The following is a 21808-nucleotide window of genomic DNA, read 5'->3' on the forward strand; positions in this document are numbered from 1 at the left end:
GCATAATTGGACCAACTCCAATATAAAAAAATTTACCAAGTTCTAAAATGTGATTTAACCCTTACAGATTAATGAAGAATTATGTAATGTCTTATTCATATAAATTGATTATTAAATAGATAGAAGTTGGCGGTTACAAATCAAATTATTACAAAAATACAATACTTTTTATACATTTAATTTTCAAACTTCAAATCTTCCTTTAAAAGTGGACCATGTCAATAGTAATGGTTAAACTATTTGAAATCATCTTCCCGAGCAATGAATTTACTTCTGTTATTGGTGACTTAATGTTGGCTTCTTCAAATGCATCCTCACAATGATATATTTTGTCCACATTAGAGCTTAGCTCCACCCTCAGTTGTTTGTCATCGCCAAGCAAGATAGCATCAAGGATTCTATGTTTACTTTCGAGAATAGACTTGTAATTATTGATACAAACGTTAAAACAAAATGTGGCGGGTTTTGAGTTTGAGGAATATAATAAAAGCTTTGAGGCCTTGTCCAAGGCTTCCTTAATCTTAATATCAACTGCTTCTACCTTAATTTTAAGAATAGACATAGGATTTATAGCAGCCTTTTCACGTAAGAATGGAATAGTTGTTATTAAGCATTCAACTGGGTTGTCAGTTTGATCACAAATTCGTTGAAGCTTAGGATTGATAACGACAGGTAATGTTTGATCCCCTTGTCGAACATCATATGAAGATCGAGCTAAAGCTATTGATGAAGTAATAAACATAAAGAATAAGAAGAAAACGTGAATGGGGATCAAATGCTTCATCTTAATTATCTCTTCTTTTGGAGGCTAAAGATTGAGAAATAGAAAGATGAGTTGAGCAATAGTGATTAATGATCAATTTAAACTAGTTCGAGGCCTTGATTGTTGGCAAAATTAACATCTTAGTTTGAATTATGCGATACAATCTAATTTTAGTATAACAATTTTTTGTTTTATTATAATGGCTTACATTTAAATACATTGTTAAAAGAGGGGTAAACTATTAAAATAGTCACTTTTGTTTACCTCATGTTACATTTTAGTCATTTATGTTTGAAATGTTACGTTTTAATCACTTACATTATCGCATTGTAACATTTTAGTCACTGAACCATTAATTGTCGTTAATGGTGTAACAGTAAACTGACGTGACACGTTAAATAATCATTTCAAACAAAAATTTTAGGTTAATTTATACAATCAGTCCTTATATTTTTTTTGTTTTGAGCAATTTTTTTTCTTTTATGTTCTTTTAACTCTCATTTTTTCTTTATTTTTCATTCTCTTTTGCTTCTCCCTCTGTTTCCCTCCCTCCTCCGTTTCTTTTAACGTATTTTTTCTATATTTTTCACTCGTTAATTAAACTAGTCCTTATAGTTTTATTTTTTGAACAATTTATTTTTTTTCGAGTGAGGCAAGCTTGTGGACTAGTTTTAAAAAAAGGAAAACATAGAAAAACCACATTAAAAGAAATGAAGAAGAGAGAAAAATAAATGAAGAAGCAAAAGAGAATGGAAAATAAAGAAAAAAGAAAAGAAAAGTTAAAAAAACATAAAAAAATTTGCTCAAAATGAAAAAATATAGGGACCAATTGTATAATTCAACCTAAAATTTTCGTTTGAAATGATGATTTAACGCGCCACATCACGACTTAGTGACTAAAATGTTATAACACGATAATGTAAGTGACTAAAATGCAACATTTCAAACATAAGTAACTACAATATAACCTGATGCAAACAAGAGTGACTATTTTGATAGTTTACCTTAAAAAGAAATATTTGGAAATCTTTATCAACTAATTAACAGGTTTTTTGTTATGGTTTTGATATCACAACTAGCATTAGTTCCCCCGCTAAAGCAGGGCGTTAATAATTTTTCAATAAATTATTTAAATAAATAATAATTAAATTCAAATAAAAATTATTAATTTAAATAACTAAAAAATTGTTTATTATATAAAACATTTATCTACTTATTCTTTTGATGGTAATACTATTTTTTATATTATGATTTTTCAATTATGACGATTAAATTTACTTACAATAATAATTTAAGATTGACTATATATTAAATCGATGAGTGAGTTAAATTTGGGACAATCATTTTAATTTTAATTTTAATTTTTAATTATTTTCTAAAAAAATTAAAAATTTTATGTGAATATCTCGGTTATATAATTTAAAGTATATGAAAAATTCAATTGTAGAAAAATTTCAACCATACTTCTCATTATTAAATTTAAGAATAAAATTTATACATAAAATGTTACTCTTTTTAGTAACATTGGAAAAAAAACAATATCCAATATTTTAAATTTTTACATTTAAGTCCCATATATTTACTTAATGCAATTATATGCTAAGCATAGTATATTTTAATTAAAATATGTAAGTTCTTTTAAAAGTTATACTTCAGAATTGCAATTATAAAATATACATCAAAATAATTATGATAAGGATTAATTATATAAAGCACGATTGAAGTAGTAATCAAAATATTCAAATTTAGACCAGAATAAATTCATACATGTCCATACATAGTGGGACATAAACCAAAAGAGACACGGATTGAGAACCAACACATAATTTATACATAATGAAACTCAAACTTAAAATCTTAAAATTTTTAATCTGATTGTAATTTTTTTAAAACAGTTATTAATGATAATTATTTTTATTTTGTTAATAATATTTTATGTAAACATGTTAGATATAGTAAGAATTAATTCAATTCGTAAACTTTCCAAACTACTTCTATTAAATATGTTAAATTAAATCTAGTGATATTTTAAAAACTTGTCAATATTTTTATTTGTTTATTTAACTTTTCAACATATATTAACAAAATTAATTAATAATTTTTATTTAAATTTTACATAATCTTGAAAATTTTCAATTAATAATTATGTCTATAAAAATAAGCATAACAAAATAGATAATCAAAACTAAAACATCTCCTTGAAATTATATTAAAATATAATATTGGTATCTTTCATAACAAATGTAATGCTTAAATTATAACTAAATGAATTTAGTGTAAAAATTGAAATATTATAATAAATATTAGATCATGGCACACGCCTAGGTGAAAAATAAATATGTAATAAATTTATAAAAATAAAAAATTAAATATAGCTTTAATTGAAATAGTAAAATTGAATGGGTAAATATCATGATGTTTTGGGTTCAAATCTTATCATATATGTATGTATGTACTTTTTTAGGTTTTATATAAATAAAGAAAGAAAGAAAGAAAGATAAAAATCTCCTAAAAGTAATATTTGTTCTCTTGTAAAAATAATAGGTTTTTGATAACTTCAAACCGAGTTGGGACTCGATTGAGCCTTAATAAACCTGAGATTTGATACTTGTGTTTGTAAACCCGTTTCCCCTTCCCTCATTGTAATGTAATTATTTACTTGTATACAAAAATACAATTTAGATATAATAATTTCTTTGTTTTTATCTAAAAGAATTAAGACATCAAAGAATAAAGTCGGCATTACATGTTTTTGGATTTGCCCGTTAAAAAGAGATTTTTGGGAGATCTCGGTCATAAAAAATAAAAAAATAATAATAAATTATGCCCTAATGTAAGATTCGATCAATCAAACACTCCTTAAAAAGGTGTTGTGTCAACACCAATGCTTAAACTGTTTATAATCATCCTGCCAAGCAAAGAATCCATTTCTATTATTGGGGATTTAATATTGGCTTCTTTAAATTCATCCTCGCATGCATATATATTGTCCACATTAGAGTTTAGGTCCTTGATCAACTTGTTGGTATCACCCATAGAGATAGCATCAATGATTTTCTGTTTGTTTTTGAGAATAGTTTTGTAGTCATCAATGCAACTTTTAAGGCGATTAGTAACAAATCTTGAGGTGGAACGATTTGATAATCGTTTTGAAGCCTTGTGCAAGGCTTCCTTAACCTTGCCGTAGAATACATCAACCTCCTCTTTAACAATCGATACAGGATCTACAACAGCCTTATCATCTAGGAATGAAATAGTTGTCGTTAAGCATTTGATCGGGTACTCAGTTCCTTCACAGAGTTGTTGAAGCCTAGGATCCACGTCGACAGGCAACATAGAAAATGATTGGTCCTCTTCGGGTTTAGGAAAGCTTAAAAATTGAGCATCGAGCGAAGATGGAGCTAAAGATATCGATGAAGATGCAGTAGATCTAGAGAAAGAGATGAAAATAAGGAAGAGGATTAAATGCTTCATCTCTGTTATCTTCTCTCTTAGCTGAGATGATTGAGAAATGAAAAAATTATGTCAAGGAACGTGGAATGGTGATACATTTAAACTAGCTTAAGGCATCGATTATGGACAAAAATAACATATTTATTTGAATTGTGCTACACAATCTAATTTTACCATACCCATTTTCGTTATTTAAATTTAATTTTTGTTAAAGATGTATTTTCAAAAATTTAACAACTACAAATTAACAAATTTTGAATTAGGATGCTGTTACATAACAAAATTCTGATGATTGTTTTTCTTGTTACATTTCTGTTATAAAGAAAATAAATTTAAGGTAAATTTTATTTTAAATATAACTTTAATAAATTAAATTTCTCTTAATTAATTTAAATTTTTATATTAACATTTAATATTATAAATATTAGTCTATTTAAAATTATTACTATTGGGTTGGGCTTCCCTCTATTCGTATCCAATATTAAATAATATTAAGAGACCTGAATTATTACTTTTTAATATTCAAAATTAAGGGTTTTTTTGGATGAGCGTTTATCTTCACTCCAGTCCGTTTAATTTTTTTTCTCAAACTACCACTGTTCTTTTTACACTAATCAGTAATCACAGATAAAATGTGTCTTCCTTTCTTTATTTTGTATCGAGGCACAAAGTTTATGTTTTAAATTTATCAAACAAATTTACAGCAATCAAAAGCAACTGTACGAAATTCTAAAAAGTCAGGTAATATTATTCTTTTTTATTCATCTTTCATTTGTTTAAATATTTGATCTTGGTGTTTTTCATGTTTAATCTATAGCTATTACATAAAAATAATTCTTAGATTCAAGCAGTTAACTATTTTAATTATTTTTATTTTTTCGTGGTAGATTTATGGATATGCAAACAATTTCAATTGATTATGTAGCTCTTACACTTTTCAAACCAATGAAACTTGGGATGGAGTTTTGAGCAAGAGGCATATGTGTACTACAATGATTATGCCGGAGAGAGCAGAAAACACGGGGTTGTAACATCAAGGAAATTCACATGTTCTAAAGAAAAAACAATGGTGAAAGCTCATCACAAAGAAGCTAGAACCAATTGCTTGGCTCATATTGTTATCAAGTGCTAATCGAATGAAAAATATCGAGTTACTGATTTTGAAGAGAAGCACAATCATTCTCTTGCTCCTAAATCGTGTGCTCATATGTTATCATCGCAACTTAAACTTGCATTTGATATGGTTTCTCGAGAATCAAGTGGTCGAGATGGTTTGGGGTTTACAAAAACAGGCCAAAAAATAATTTAGGAACTAAACGGAAACGATCTTTGATGCTCGGAGAAGCATGTAGCTTGTTAGATTATTTTGAGAAAATAAAAGTTGAAGACCCTTCATTCTTTTTTCTATATGGTTAGATGGTAATGGTTTAATTACTAATATATTTTAGGTTGATGCAAAAATGATGGTAGACTACAATCTTTTTGGCGATGTTGTATCCTTTGATACAAAATATCAAACAAATAAAGAACACAGATTTTTTACCATCTTTGTTGGGATGAACAATTATAGATGGTGTTGTTTCACTGTATGATGAAATAATTGATTCATTTGAGTGATATGTGTGAGAAAGAACGTGGTGCCCAAATTATATATCAGTGATTATGTATGTACTACCACCTTAACTATTCATATAAGAGTTCAGATTTTTTTAAAGAGTTTGCAAAGGCGTAGGAAATTATACCTAAAAATTATGGAGTTTAAGAAAATAAATGGCTAAAAGGTATTATAACTTTAAATATAAAATTTTAATATTTATTGATATTTCATGTTTGTAGGTATTTTTACATTGGAAGAAAAATGAAATGATTCATATGAAAGAAATGCATTTTTAGCTGGACTGAGGACAACACGATTGAGTTTTGAAGATGCATACGATTCTTTCAATATCTGCATTGACTGCCAAAGTTGAAGGCCTGCAATAATAGACATAGAGCTGCCAAATGTATTAATGAACTTATTTCAAAGTCAAAGCTCGCTCAAAGTGAGACTTCGACACTTATATAATATCTGCCGAAAGAGAAGTTAAGGGATTAAAGAAAAAACAAAGCACACATCTCGAAAAATCCGCTAAAACGGGAAGAGCACCGTGGTTCCATCTAAAACAAAATTGAAAAGTATAAACACTAGTACTTCATGTTCATGTTCATGGATTGATTAGCAATATCCATTCGAAAGATGTATGACAAGTCAAGGAGCTGATCTCTCAGCCATTACTTTACAAATGGCTCCCAAACAAGCTCTCTCGTTTCTTCTCTCTTGCTGCATTCAAGAAGGGTGGTGATCATTATACAACTTCTTGTTATTGATGAGGATGACACCGATAATGATGATTATAGTGATGACAGTGTTAATAATCATTCTAATTATTGAGGACGATTGCTACGGTTGTAACTTCGCATTTCTTGTGTCCAGTTCAAACCAAAACCTAGGGCCTGGATGAACCGATTAACCACACCTCAGGACCTGATGTTACGCTTATTTTCGCTGTAAGGGCGAGACGCTAGCCCGAAACGGAACGGATAAAACTCGTCAGCAGCAAGCCGGGACCTACAACTTATATTTGACATTCAATGCCAATTCTTCTGATGTATCAATGACAGAACATATGAGTAAACGGGCAGAAAAACATTTTGAACTTTCGAGATAAAGTTCTTTCTTTGTTATATATATTTTTAATAGAATTAATAGTGTTTATACATTTTAAACGTAAATTTTGTAAACGGAAAATGAAGTGAAGAAAGGAGGAGTAAATTGAAAAGGAAACAAGAGAAACAGTAAAGTTCCATTAATTTACTCAATATTCACTAATTGAATATGTCAAAAAATTAGTGATGGGGCACATAAACGGGCATAGGCACAGGAATTTTATTCTTAACTAAAATCCATATTAATTATTATTTTCCCAAAGATAAATGAAATCTAAATTAGTGCAATTATATAAAAAAATCATTACAATTCAAGTTTTAGATGCTACGTTGTAAAATATATTACTTGAATTTATATGATTCAAGAAGCGTTTTCAAGATGAATATCCATTTTCTTCTGTGATAATATGGACAGTGAAATCCATTTATTTCTGATGAAAAGTTCTACATCTTGCTAGAAAACGAAGGATGGACCTTTCGGTGATGGAATATCAGGACTTTTAGGTGGTGGAATATCAGGAGGGATGCTCGGTGTTGGAATTTCCGGCGGTATAGACGGTGGCGGCACATTACCCGGAGGTGTTGAAGGCGGCGGATCCACTTCAGGCGGTGGCTTTTGACCGGGTGGTGGGAGAGGAACTACTTCTGGATCAACTGGAGGAGGCCCCAATGGAGGCTTTGGAAAATCGGGACCAGGGTCAGGCCCGGGACGACCAAGTGGCGGAGGGTCACCGGTGGTGAATTCTAATGGGGCATCGGAAGGGTCAACTTCAGGAGTTTTTGGAATCTCCGGTGGCGATGGCGAAACTGAAAGAGGCCTATACTTTGGACCCGAAACAATCTCCCTTGGGACACCAAAAGAACTTTCAGCTAATAGGCGTAGCCGCCGCGATGACGGCGGCGATAATTTTGTGGTTGTTGGCAAGATGGGTAATTTAACTGTGGTTGATTTGAAAGAAAACAAAGGAAGGATTTTCAAGAAACTGGGTGCAGTGAACATGATCGATTTGTGAGAAAATTTTAGGAAGTTGAAAATATAGATTTGTGGAACCGAACACAAATGAAATCGACATGTGTAAGTATTACGTGTGACAGTGTCTTAATACGTGCGTTTCATGCAAAGCTTGGGACGTGTAACGTCGAGAAGGCCTGTCATTACCAGATCTAATGGAGTTAGCGTTGCTTCGAACGTTGAAAAAATTTCTCACTTAATTGAGTTGAAGAGTTATTTTTATTATTTTAATTTTATTTTATTTTTTTAAAATTGAAACTGAGTAAATTTTTCGATTTAAATTAAAAAATTAAACATGTTAAACAAAAATCTTATTACAATATAATTAATTCCATTTTAAAGTATATAAATTTCAAAACATATATATTTGAAAACTTTTTCAAAGCAAAATAATAATAATAATAAGATATTTTAGTACGATAAACTTGAATAATTAATTAACTCTTTTAATTCTCAAAATTATTATTTCTAAAAATATTTAATTTTTAAATGTATATATTCTTTATATATGAAATTTTTATAATTTTTAAAATATGTAAATTTTGAAATTTTTATAAATATTTTGAATAATTGAAAATTATTTTAAATTTTTTGTAATTATTGTTGAGATAGACTAATTTGCTCATTTTTAAAATTGATAGGGACCAAAAGGTATTTACACCAATCTATTATTCAAATTATTTAAGTTATTGAATTGTAAAATTTAACTCGACTCAAACTCGAAACTTGAATTACTTATTCGAGTTGACTCAAATTATTCTAATAACTCGGTTTGATTAACTCTAAATATGATTTTTTTCAATTCTTCTAATCGAATTAAGTTTTATTCAAGTCCAAATCTTAAAAAAATTTATTAAGACGAAAAGTTATAAATTTAAATATTAACCATAAAATTGATATATAATATAAAAAATAAAGTAAGAAATCATATTAATTATTATAGAATTTTAAAAGAATTATAAATCTCGAAGTGGTGAATTAGAGATGGGTCTATTGTAGGCTTTTTCTTAGATTGGTGGGCTGTTACTAAATTGGGTTAGAGGGGTCCATTGCCTCAAGGTGTCGTAGACTCAGTTTTCTGTGAGTTTCTTCCTTCAGTTTCTCGTAATTATAAATATTTTTATAATTATTTTACGAAAAATATAAAAGGCATTACGTGGCGTTCCCTAATTAGTTGATTTTTTTAACTTCAGTTAAAAATTATTATCAATTAATTATTTATTATATTAGTAAATTGTATCATAATAAATTATATTTTCATTAATATCTAAATATTTATTTTGAGTTATACTTTTATTGCTATCTAAATTTCAACAATATAAAATTAAAATTTATTGCTATAAAATAGATGCATTAGAACCCATCATTTAAGTATTTCTATTTAATTAGAAGCTAAAATAATCACAATTTTCATTATTTTTTAATTATAATTTGAATTTATTATTATAATATTTCAATTATAAAATAATTAATATATTTCAATTATGTTAAACAATTTCAATAATATTAATTATGTGAAATAAAGAACATTATTAGTAAAATAAAATAAACACAAGTGAAATTAAAAATAATTTAAAGTTCAATGAACCATAACTTGCTTTCATAATTGCTAATTTGACAAAGCAATCATTTCATCAATTAACAAATTTGACTTGTATAGTTCATTCTTCATGATCATAGATGAACACTATTGTTTTGTTTCAAAATCCCAACAGTCAAATCTATTCATAGGGTGAGGATTTTTTTTGTTTGTTTTCATTTCATCTTTGATTAATATTTAATTGATAGAAAATTTTATTTAAATTTAAATTTTTTAACATTAATTTCATTATAGGTTTTTATCATATCTGTTTTTTGTGATATAGTGCTTACAACTCTCCGTGATCATCAATAGAATTTTAGGTTAGTTTTCTAGATCCGGACTCGACCTGGCCCAAAAAATTGGCTTGGAATTTTACCCAAGCTTGGCCCGAATAAAACTGTTAAAACTCGAGTCTGACCTGCCCGTATTAATTTTTCATGTTGTTATTTTTATATAAAAATAAATTTTAAAATTAATACATCAAAACCTAAACAACACTAAAATATGTACAATTTAGCAAGCAAATACATCTAAAATAGTAGCAAAATTAACAGCAAAACAAAAGTTATACAATATCCAAATAATAACAACAAAATAGTAACAATATAATAACGAAACAACACCAAAATAGTAACAAAAACAACAACAAAAATAGTGAAAACAACAGCAAAAAAGAACAGGTTTTTTTTTTTTGTAAATTCAGACCAAGTCGGAGCCAAAAAAAAACTTACCTGAAGCCTAGCCTGTTTAGAAAATAAGCCTCCTTTTTTTTTCAATTCCATTTTTTAAGCCTATATTTTTTCCCAAATCCTCTCACTTCTTGGGCGAGCCTTCGAGTCTACCCGTAGCCCTTCCTCGACCCCTAAATAGGAGAACACATGTCTTCTTACACTGACAACAATATTCACACCATCAAGTGAATACTCAACCTGTATCTAAATTTAATTTTAAATATATAAAATTGTTAATACAAAATAATGTTTAACATGGCAAGAAGAATAAACTTAAAATCGAGAATTTAATAGTTGAATTCATGATTAGAAAATAATCCCAAGACTTTTTTTTCGCACTTGAAAAGTGAAAGTTGGAAACATCGCATGGGAAAAAACAGGTCTCAAAGGATATCTTTTCTGTTCTTTTACTTTTAGAAATAATAATTAAAAAAGAAAAACATGAGTAAAGATTTCATGTCAAAGCATTAAAATGATTCCTATATTTTCAAGAATAAATTAAAAATAAAAATTTATTATTGGTGGATTAAATTAAATACTTCATGATTATATACAATTTTAAAATTTGCGTAATTTCTTTTTAAAATTTGAGTCAGTTTAAAATTAAATAATTTAATAAACATTGTTTTTATTCAAATTTAATTATATCAAAATACAATTAGTAATATGGAAATATAATTTTATATTTATTATTTTAAATTGTAAAAATAGATAAATTAAAGAGCAAATTAGCCATTCAAAATTTTATCCCTTTCTCTGTTAAAATTGGTCATGTACATCAACATGAGGTACACATGATCTGTAATTGTTTAGTTATTCCATCAACTAAACTAATTTTTAACATTAGGAACGAATGTAACTTTTAATAAAAAAGCTAATTTTCTATTTGATGTAACGTATAATGATTAATTTATTTATTTTAAGTAAAGAGAATAACTCCTAATATAAAGACTTCCCGATACTTTCGATCTAATCCAATCAATAGAACCCTCTAATCGAAACATTTGATGTTTAATGAAACTATATTGCACAATAATTTTGGTATTAAAAGGAAAGAAAAATTACCATTGATTGCGAAATATGGAGAATTTTATTTGTCTATAAGAGTTTTAAACCCTACCATTTTGATGTTTACATAATTTACTCTTAAAAATTAATTAATGAATAAAACCAATACTTAAATGATAATAAGGACTAAGCATAAATTATTGCCATCATTGCCTTATAAATTATAAATAGAGGTATTCAGGGCTTAAAATTAATTTATAGTGTGACTATTTTAAATTAACGGTCCAAAATTTAAATAAAAGCAAGTTTGATAATTAGCTAAAAATATAAAATTAAAACAAACTATATTATTATTTTGGACAAAAATCTATTTTATTATTTAAAATATATTTATATAATTAATTTTAATTAGTAAATTGTTTCGGATAAATCTATACATCTCTGGATAATTTATTTTTGTCCAACACTAAATTTACATAAGGATATATTTAATCAGATTTTTTTTGGATAAACTACACTTAAGGTCACTAAATTATTAGTAAGTTTATGTTTTGGTCACTCAACTTCAAAAAGTTACAAAATAATCACTGAACTATTCGGAAGTTTTTATTTAAGTCATTGACTGCTAAAAATCACTACTGTGTGACATTCTCTGTTCGTACCGCCTCGAAAACTCTCCTCCATTTTTCTTCTACAATTTTTTTCACAAAACAACTTTAAATGTTACGAATCTACGAATCAAAATCTAAACATCTGCGAATAAAAGGTATGTTCCTTTTGTTGATGGGTACCGGTTCACTATACCAATCACCAACTTGTTACTTGTAGCTCACTAGTCTACTTCTTTTAGAAAAGAAAAACTTAATATCCTAATGACTTGAATAAAATCTTTTAAATATTTAATAATAATTTTAAAATTTTTTAAAATTAAGTGATCAAAATATAAATTTACCCTTAATTTTAAAATTTTGAATAATCACATTATACCAAACCTCTCAATACCAACACCCTTAAAATGAAAAAGACAGAAAATGACGCCACCTTTATTTATTTTCCTTTTCATTTTAAAACTCAAAAAAGTCCCTTTATTTTCTTCTTTGTTTCTCTTTTATTTCTTCGAGAGGCCAACAGAAATAAAACGAGGGGAGAAAAAACCCAATTCTGTTTCACCACTTTCATCTTAAAATTCCCCCCACAGATCCAATTTGTCTTTGCCTAAAAGAAGGCTACTTTGTTTTTTGTTTCAAAGAGAAGAAGTAATTGGTTGTTGACTAAATTTCTTTCAAGCCTTTTTCATGGGGTCCATGAGGATTTCTCTGGGACATCCTTAATTGCCCCCTCTCTTCCCATGTTTTTTCCGACATAATAAGCTAAATAAAGCTTCAACCTTTTTTTCCATTTTTTTGGGATTGTTTGGTTTTTTTCCCCCCTCTTTGGCTAGTTGTTTATAGGATTGTAAAGGAGATGCAGTCGGGTCGATCACAATCCATGGTGGGTCGGATTGATACCAGAGGGAAACATAGGATACAAGCTGAACTCAAAAGGCTAGACCAAGAAGCTAGATTCTTAGAGGTTAGTAAAAAAAACCAAAAAAAAACGAGATCATCTTTGTTTCGGGGTTTTGGTTTTAGCTGCTGAAATGTTGGTTTTCTTGTCTGATATAGTTGTTTTTTTATTGTATTGATTGATTATCTGATTGTGTCTTTGAATTTGATATGAAAAATTCTTGATGTTGTATTGTTGAATGTTGTCTTTATGTTATTTATTTTTAAGACAGATTGAACTCAATTGCTGAATCTTGTCTCTAGTTAATGAAAAGAAATCCTTTTGTTAGTATATTAATTGACCTTAAACAGTGTACTAAGTGTAGTCTTTAGATAAGACTTGAATTACATGGTAATATAGTATTGCTCTAGATCATTTTTAATACATAGGTGGTCCTCTTGGTTTTGGCAATGAAGTTAAAAGCCTTCTGGTATATACAATGAACTTTAAACTAATTTCTTTTAGTTTAATTCACTGGGACACTAGTGGACTGGTTTTCAATGTCAACTTATTTAGTTGCTTCCTCGTTTGCTCGAACCACTCAGTTTGAAGTCATTACCATTTTCGACCCCATCTGAAGAAGCCTTAATGTTTTACATCATCTGTCTGGTGACCATATATTTCCTTTCGAGATACAAAAGCTTTAAGAACTTGCAGTTCATGTTAGGTTGCCAGGTTTTCAGTGTCTTGGAATTTATTTTCAAGTCCTTCTTTTGGTTAATGCATGGTGGCTGTCAATTGCTATATCAGTATTCTGTACTTATAACCTACTTGGATAACTATGCATCAGTGAAAAAGAAGCTTACTCTGTTATCTATTATTAACTTGTAATATGAATGTCATTGCTTCATTTTTTATGTTGAATAAGTTACCATCACTCACCAAAATGATGGGAAGGCTTTTTCTGAAAGTTACTCGGACAAAATCGGAACAACTGAATTTGAGATTTTAGTAGTCGGTTAGTATCCATGAACGTCACTTGAAGGGGACATTATATGTTTTTGCCGACAACTAGGGAAGGAATGTAGATGGAATTCAAAGGGTGCTACTTATTATCATCAAAAGTTTGAATTGACAAAAGTTGTTTGCTTGTTCCGAATCCATGAAAATTTATGGGGTAAAATACATACAAAGTTATTCTCCATTATCGTCTTTTATATCCCTTACATGGAGGTTCCTTGTTTGCATATCTTTCCTACTGATGTCCATATGCCTCTATTGTTGGGACATTTTTGTAAAGTTCATTTTGTTAAACCCGAGATTTATTGGATTACGTTAATTGTTTCTTTTATAAGTTGAAAGGCACCTTAATTGGTTAATCAGGCTATAGTCTCGTACATATATAGGACAGTAGTTTGTAGCCGGAACAGGTTGATTTCGACTGCAATAAAAGAAGCCTTCTCTTTCAGTTTCAGTTGTCTAACATGAGAAATAATTAAAGATTCCAAATTAGCTTGAACGACTGAGTTCTTGTGTTCCTTATTTTATACGGAGAATCAGTTCTAGGAACTGCAATTATTTGCAGACTTTGCATATTAACAGGTGTAAAAATATTGATGCAGTCAACATTGAGGTTCTTCCAGTTTGATCTTTCATAGGTTACCATACATGCTTAAAAGATTGAAACATAAAATGTCATTAGGTTGCTCCAACTCTTCGTTTTTCACATATCACCTCGTATCCAAAACTCACTCGATTCTTGCCAAATGGTTTCCCATAAATTGATGTGATGATCTGTGTACACACAGGAAGAGCTGGAGCACTTGGAAAAGATGGAGAAGGCATCAACTGCATGCAAAGAGTAAGCATTAATACTATAAAAATGAATTTGGATTCTTAATTTAGATGAAAATAAAGGGCAAAAGCTGATTCTAATTTGTTTTTATTTATGCATGGTAATTGGCAGGATGCTGAGTAAAGTGGAAAGTACACCTGATCCACTCCTTCCAATGTGATTACATATATCCTTTTTCTTTTTTATTAATTCCTTTTTAATTGCTTAAAATATTAAAGAAAAACTCAACTATTTCTGAAAATTGTGTATGTTTACCATTGTTGACAGCACAAATGGTCCTCTAAATCTCACGTGGGATAGATGGTTTGAAGGTCCCCAGGAATCTCAAGGCTGCAAATGTTGGATACTGTGACAATATTGCTTATTTGGATGATTTTTTTTTCTTTTTGATCTTAAATTTGGAGAGGCTTTATTTACATTGTTGTTGATGTTTGTGAGATATATGTATTTCATTGTGCAGAAAAAACGACAATTTTACAGCAATCTATAGCAACGTTTTCATCATTCTCGTATTTTTAAATGAAAAAGATGTCATTGTGCATAAAAATGTCAATTTCTTGAGAGGCAAATTGAAATGTTTAAAAACAATATAGAAAAAGTTCATACAGAAGATGGTACACAAAAGTTCACTCTGTTTTTTTCGGTGATCAATCAGCAGAATCCATAATATATATATGGAGAATGAATGGGTCGTTCTCTCATTGAACAGATCCTTTTCAGCTTGGTGCTTTTCCGGTAACGTGCTGGGCGATCCACCCAAGACCATCGTACAGTCCATCTCCTGTAAGTGCGGAGCAGGCTTGGATGTGCCAATCGTGATTTTTTATGCTGTGAAGCGAAAGGGCATCGGTGATCTCAGCTGGGGTCATTGCATCCTTTAGGTCTTGTTTATTTGCAAAGACGAGTATAACAGAATGTTGTAGGTCCTCGTGTGCGAGCAACCTGAAGAGCTCCTCTTTCATAATGGTGATTCTCGCCCTATCCACACTGTCTATCACCACGATAACAGCATGAGTTCCACGATAGTATGTTGCCCACGATGTCCGTAGTCGGTCTTGCCCACCAAGGTCCCATACCTGAGGCAAATACAAACTTTTAGGTGCCCAGCAGATACCTAAAATCTGAATGAAACCATTATATTCACTATCCAGTTTGTTCTTAAGACAAATCTTAAATATAGAAAGGGCAGCTTCAAAATTGGATCTTTATAAAGGACAAGCTGAAGATCATAGCAAGAATAAGATCCTGATGCAAATAATTGAAGTCGATGCTTGCTAGCTAAACTACTGCATTCTGCAGTTAAGTTACTCGAACTAAATGAGAAAGAAACAGTAACTCAACAAAGACGATTATATTAATGAAAATGATGGAAAGCAAAGAATGGAGTGAGAACAGAATCACCAAATCAGCATAGTAAACAAAGACAGCCTGTCCAATTCATCTTATTTAAAGTGTCTCCATCTCTTTACTTCATGGCACATATACATACATGGATAAACAATTTCATGTCATTTCATTATCTGTATAGAGAAAAAAATCTCTTAAAAGGCTGATTGAATCTTAACTCGGTTGACGTTGTTGTTGTTGCAACAACCTGGAGAACGTAGGTTCGAATGCGCTTAAATGCATAATATCCTCCACTTAAAGGATCAGAGGTTATGGGCAGTTTAGTCTTTGTATCAAAAGGAAGAAAAAAAAAAGGTCTCTTAAAAGAACCTATGACATAAACAGGATAAATATTCACATCATATAAGGCAGTAGTATGTTTTACTGAAATCACATAATGCACTTTCCATCAGAACTAGTAAAATGAGCTTATAGGTTTCTAAATAGGTAGTACCAAAGCTCTTGACAGTTGACACACCCTACAGGAAATTAGAAAACAAATCTGTGATACATCATAGTTGTATAACCCGGGGTTTCAAATCATAATGTTGTTGCATTTGCTATTTCAAGGCTGAGACACCCATCCACCACCACTAAAAAAGCCTCAATAGCATTGTGAAAAAAATAATTTACATAAATTGTGGTTGATTGCAGTTGCAAATGCAGTTTAGCAGAAATTAACTGAGATAAAGGTTCACTATTTCCATTAAACTGATACCCTTTAAAAGGAAATTCTTGTCCTTTAACAAAGTAAAGAGAGATAGAGTATGAAATAAGATAGAGTAACAAGTAGTAGGATCGAAAACAAAATATCAAAACATGTTGGAGAGATGCAGAGCGAGAGACCACATAACACAAACCAGGCCAAAACTCAAAAACTCATGGTTCAAGCGGAAATCTATGAGTTTAGGTTGTCGAGAACTATCTTGTTGACTTTCTATTTATAGTCTTTGGTTTGCTTGTTGAATACTTCAAGGCAGGAGGGGACTCAGGTCAAGGACTAGAGCAGGAGGAGGAGATGGGCAGGCGGTATAAGCAGACCTGAGACAGGATAGGAGGAGAAGAACGAAAAGAGATACACACAAGAAAAAGAAGAGCGAGGTGGTGGTAGGGCCTGTGAGGGCCTTGAGATTTTAGGGGGATTTGGATAGGAGGTTGTCATTGGTGAAGTTCAATATGAATTTAATGGTTTTTGTATTGGAGTTCCAAAAATGAATTATCAACAGGTGATCAGAGAAAGTGGCAGTGGACATCTCCCTAGGCATTTGGACTGAATTTGAATCTAGGAGTCATCACTATTGGGAGGGCTTTACCTGAATACCACTCTGGCCTGAACAAGATTTAGGGGGATTTGGATATGAGGGGTTGTCATTGATGAAGTTTATATTTGAATTTAATGCTTTTTGTATTGGTGAAGTTCAGAAGACAATTTACCAACAGGTGATCAAAAGAAGTGGCGCGGTACTTCTTCCCCCGGGCATTTAGATTAAGTTCAAATCTTAGAGTCATCACTATTGAAAGGGCTTTACTAAATACTACTTTGGTCCAGACAAAATTAAGCTCGAACCTTAAAACGGATGAGAGCACTTGCAGTTATGCAAAAAAAAAGAGAGCTCCAAAAACGAATTTCTGAATACTTAGCATCCAAAGCTATGTACTAACCGACTTCCCTTCAAATGTGTGGATTCATTTCATAACGCTCATAAAACAAAATCACAATTATGAAGATATTCACCATGGTTCACAATCAGCAAAAAACCCATTTGATTGGCTACATAATCATGGCATGAAAACTAAACAAAATATTTCCAAGTTTTAAACCTATTTTATTCAACCCCACAAACCTTTTCTCCAAGTCTAGAAGAATCTATTAAGAAGATTTCAAACCATTTAACAACGCACTAATACATTAACAGGCCCTTTGAGTTTTGAACTTATAATCCACCAATTTTTTCCACGAAAATAAAAAACAAATTCAATAAAATTAATTAAAATGAAAACTCGGAAATTAAATAATTGAGAAACCGTAAATAGCATCTAAAAATTAAAAAAAGAAAGAAAGAATACCTCGAAACGGATGTTTTTATAAACAAGCTCTTCAACGTTGCTGCCAACAGTAGGATGGGTAGTAACAACCTCACCAAGGTGAAGCTTGTAAAGCGTCGTCGTTTTGCCAGCATTATCTAACCCAACCACCACAATCTTATATTCCTTTGCGGGAAATAACATGAACCAGAACTTCGATATGAAAGCTCCCATCTTTTCTTATCCCTTAAGAAAAAAAATCAATCAATTATCAACCCTTTTTTTATATAACCCGATCAATGAAACGGATCTAACAAAATAAAGAACAATAAAATATTCATTATTCTACCTGGTTTTAAGAGAAGCGGCTGAGACGATGATGAACGGTGGCGATGGATAGTCTAGCGTCGATCCTGAAGGAGGAGAAATTGGAAACTTTTTGGGGGAAAACGAAAGGGAATTTCCGATCTGGTTTCGGAAAATTTTGAAGAAAGAGTGGAAATTAATTTTTAAGGAAAAAGAAGAAGAAATAGAAGGGAGAGATAGAGGGGCATTGATGCTTGGACTATTGGACACGGTAGCTGGTGACGTGTATGACTAGTGATGATTTGGTGGCCACTTATGCCATTTTTTTTCTTCTCATTTGTACATTTTTTACTTGCATACATTATGCACAGGAAATTTGATTCAGGTTTCGGATTTTCATCTGCTATGATAGAATATATATTTGTATTTATAATTTATGCTCTTATGTTATACGTGTAATTGTACGTCTTATATTAGTAAGAGTTTAAAATAATTGAATTATTATTCATCCAATTTATTTTACTAATATACTTAAATTTTAATTCATTTTTCAAAACATAAATTAATTTTATAACTTATAGATTTTACTTTAACACGATAATCACCCATCAACATTCACATTCACGTATTAATTTTTTTCATACCACAAATATAACATAAACACCTAACTCACATGTATTATTGAATCATATATATCACTATAACACTTTTACTTTTACATATCACTTTTGCAGCCTTTAACAAATATACAAAAAAAAAGTTTAAAATTTTCAATACATTGCAAATATCCAGGCCAAACATGAACTCACGGTCTATAACGGAACTCTAATAATGGGAACTCCTCTCTTAACCCCTTCCGAACTCCTGTATTACCAACTCAGTTTCCATTGTAACCCCCAGCCCCTCTCAACTCCAAAATCATTTCATTATCATGTATCATATTATATCAACATGTCACTTTGAATCAGATAAACACATTCATTGCAATTTTATTTCACACGCACACTTTATTCACAAATCATAAAAAAACAAACATAACATATATTCACAAGGCTTAGCACTTTAGATTTCAATTCGCTATCATTAAGCACTTTACTTTTCTTATAACACTTCACTTAAATATTTTATTGTACTATTTTACCATGCTTAGTAATTTTTGAACAATTTACAATTTAAACCTTGAATTCATGAAAATCCAATATTTACTTTCATAACACTTTAATATCACTTTTCACCTCGTTTAAACCTTCAGTCATAATATTTACCTCACATACCAAATTTTACTCTCTTTACAATTTTGTCCTTTCTATGGTGTTTTCTCTATTCTACATCTGTTCACTTATCAATCAATGACAAATAAATAACTTTCACTCTTTATAATTTAATCCTTAGTTTCATAAAATTCACTAATCACTAATTTATCACTTTATTATTTCTTACATTACTAATATGCCCTTAATTACATATTCACTGCTAAATTCAATATACATATTCAACAATCTTAATCATTTCTTATTTAATTATTTCATATTAAAATTTAAATATTTAAATTAAAATAAACTAACTTAAATTCAATTAATTCACTTCAACTTAATATTTTCTTCACAGTCTTCTTCAACCAATTGATTTTCATGGTAGAAAATATCTCATTAACACTTTAGGATATTAAATTAGGCTACAGTTTTGAAATACAACAAGAAAAATTCATACAAAATTTTTCTTTCTTTCTTTTATCGCTTTCTTTCCTTTCTTTATTTCTTTCATTTTCCTTGCTTTTGCTTGCTGTCCTCTCATGCTAAAAATAATATAAAGAAAAATTCTTTCAATTTCATCCTTATTTTCCTCCAACCAATCAAATTTCAATTAAAGATCAATAAATCTCATGCTAAAATAATATAAAGTATATGGATTTTAATCCCACAATGTCTCTAAATATCAATTAACAATGAAAAAAATACATTTAGGTCCTCCTCCTCCATAAAATAAAAAATTACACTTTAATCCATATACTTTTTACTTTATTCAGTTTAGCTCTTACCTCGATTTTCCAACTTCACATATCAATATATCTCCACGTCCCATTCATAAAAAAATATTTCTTAAAATTTCATCCCTTTCCCAAATGATAAATTTACACTTTCAATCCTTCAACTTTTAAAATTTACAATTTAATCCTTAATAAATTTCATTATTCATACTTTCTCTCCAAAGACTTAATTCACCTTTAAAATACTTGTGATTTCTTTGAAGTTTGAAACCAAAACATTGGGGTATTACAATAATAGTTTTCTATCTTAACTCATTTTGATTTTTTTTATCCTCGTGTTTGTTTCACGGTCTATGTTCGGGGTTCATGATTGTCTCATTGAATAATGTTGTCTCCAAAGTTTGAATCAGTGTTATCTCATTTGAAATGTAATGTCTCTTACCACTACACCTAACACTAATTAGTCACTTAATCTAATTTTAAAATATATTTGAATTAAATAATAAAATTAAATTGTAAATAAATATTGAATAATTAAAATGATCGAAAATATATAGAATGGGATAAGACAAAGTGGAGTGAGAAATGTATGAATGTATCCAATACTTATGAAGCAATAATAATATTAAAATTTCAACATCTACAATAAAGACATGATAGATTTTACAATATTTACCCATGCCTTTTTAACTGTGTTTTATGAAATTAAAAACTTTATAATAATCATTTTATATTAATTAAATTTAAATTTAAATTTAAATAATATTGTTTGAATTTGATCGGATTTACTTATCATACTTGTTGAATTAAGAACCGATCTAGATATTAATTTATAAAGTGGCTTTAAATTAATTAAATTAAAAACTTATACAAATAAATTAAAAAATTAATTAAACTGATGATTGAATTGGTTAAACCGATTGGATTAATTTTTAAAAATTTTAATTTAATCTATTCAACCGATTACGTTTAAAAAACATTGCTTTAAACATCTTTTTAAGTGGGCCAGAGGATCAAATATGGTGATGCCGATCCTATCAATCCACGTCGTTAAGGCCCAAACTAAAACACTTTTTCAGCACATCTGTACAATTCACTTGTAGCTAGACTCAAGTGGTTCAATCTCATCGTAAGTCCGGTAATGAAATAGCTATAATTTATAAAGGTTAAACTATGTTATTAGTCCCTGTACTTATATAAAATTTGATATTTACCTTCAGTATTTTAAATGTTAAAAGTTAATCCTCCTACTTTTTCAATTTAAATATACTAGTCCAATTATTATCGATATTGGTAGTTTCTATAAAAATTGTCACCTTATCATGTTTATTTTCCATCAGTCATACCCCATATCATAAGATTTTAATTTTTAGACTGAAATTTTAAATAAAAATAAGAAAACTTAATTTTAAAATTTTAAGTACACAGAATAAATATTAAAATTTATCAAAATATAGGGTTTAACCATTTAAGAATTATAACAAATTTGATTGATTTTTAGAAAAATTG

At 29.5% G+C, this 21808-nt stretch overlaps 5 protein-coding genes across 5 annotated transcripts; 1 reads left to right on the forward strand and 4 right to left on the reverse strand.

Moving 5' to 3' along the window:
* Positions 1–202: 202 nt before the first annotated feature.
* Positions 203–784, reverse strand: LOC105797764 (uncharacterized). Its single transcript, XM_012627688.1, has one exon. The coding sequence runs from the start codon at positions 782–784 to the stop codon at positions 203–205; it is 582 nt and encodes a 193-aa protein (XP_012483142.1).
* Positions 785–3622: 2838 nt separating this feature from the next.
* Positions 3623–4237, reverse strand: LOC105797765 (uncharacterized). Its single transcript, XM_012627690.1, has one exon. It carries the CDS (start codon positions 4235–4237, stop codon positions 3623–3625), a length of 615 nt encoding a protein of 204 aa, XP_012483144.1.
* Positions 4238–6029: 1792 nt separating this feature from the next.
* On the reverse strand, positions 6030–7977 carry LOC105800560 (leucine-rich repeat extensin-like protein 3). The gene is made up of 2 exons (XM_052621305.1): positions 7397–7977; positions 6030–6190 (listed from the first exon to the last, which is right to left on the reverse strand). Exons 1-2 carry the CDS (start codon positions 7920–7922, stop codon positions 6030–6032), a joined length of 687 nt encoding a protein of 228 aa, XP_052477265.1. The 5' UTR covers positions 7923–7977.
* A 4366-nt stretch (positions 7978–12343) lies between these two features.
* Positions 12344–15099, forward strand: LOC105800562 (guanine nucleotide-binding protein subunit gamma 2). The gene is made up of 4 exons (XM_012631762.2): positions 12344–12827; positions 14549–14601; positions 14707–14751; positions 14863–15099. Exons 1-4 carry the CDS (start codon positions 12720–12722, stop codon positions 14945–14947), a joined length of 291 nt encoding a protein of 96 aa, XP_012487216.1. The 5' UTR covers positions 12344–12719; the 3' UTR covers positions 14948–15099.
* Positions 15081–18593, reverse strand: LOC105800561 (uncharacterized). Its single transcript, XM_012631761.2, has 3 exons — positions 18356–18593; positions 18049–18252; positions 15081–15671 (listed from the first exon to the last, which is right to left on the reverse strand). Exons 2-3 carry the CDS (start codon positions 18238–18240, stop codon positions 15312–15314), a joined length of 552 nt encoding a protein of 183 aa, XP_012487215.1. The 5' UTR covers positions 18241–18252; positions 18356–18593; the 3' UTR covers positions 15081–15311.
* Between the last annotated feature and the right edge of the window lie 3215 nt (positions 18594–21808).

Source organism: Gossypium raimondii, chromosome 9, assembly GCF_025698545.1.
Source record: "Gossypium raimondii isolate GPD5lz chromosome 9, ASM2569854v1, whole genome shotgun sequence".
In the NCBI taxonomy this organism is placed as follows: domain Eukaryota; kingdom Viridiplantae; phylum Streptophyta; class Magnoliopsida; order Malvales; family Malvaceae; genus Gossypium; species Gossypium raimondii.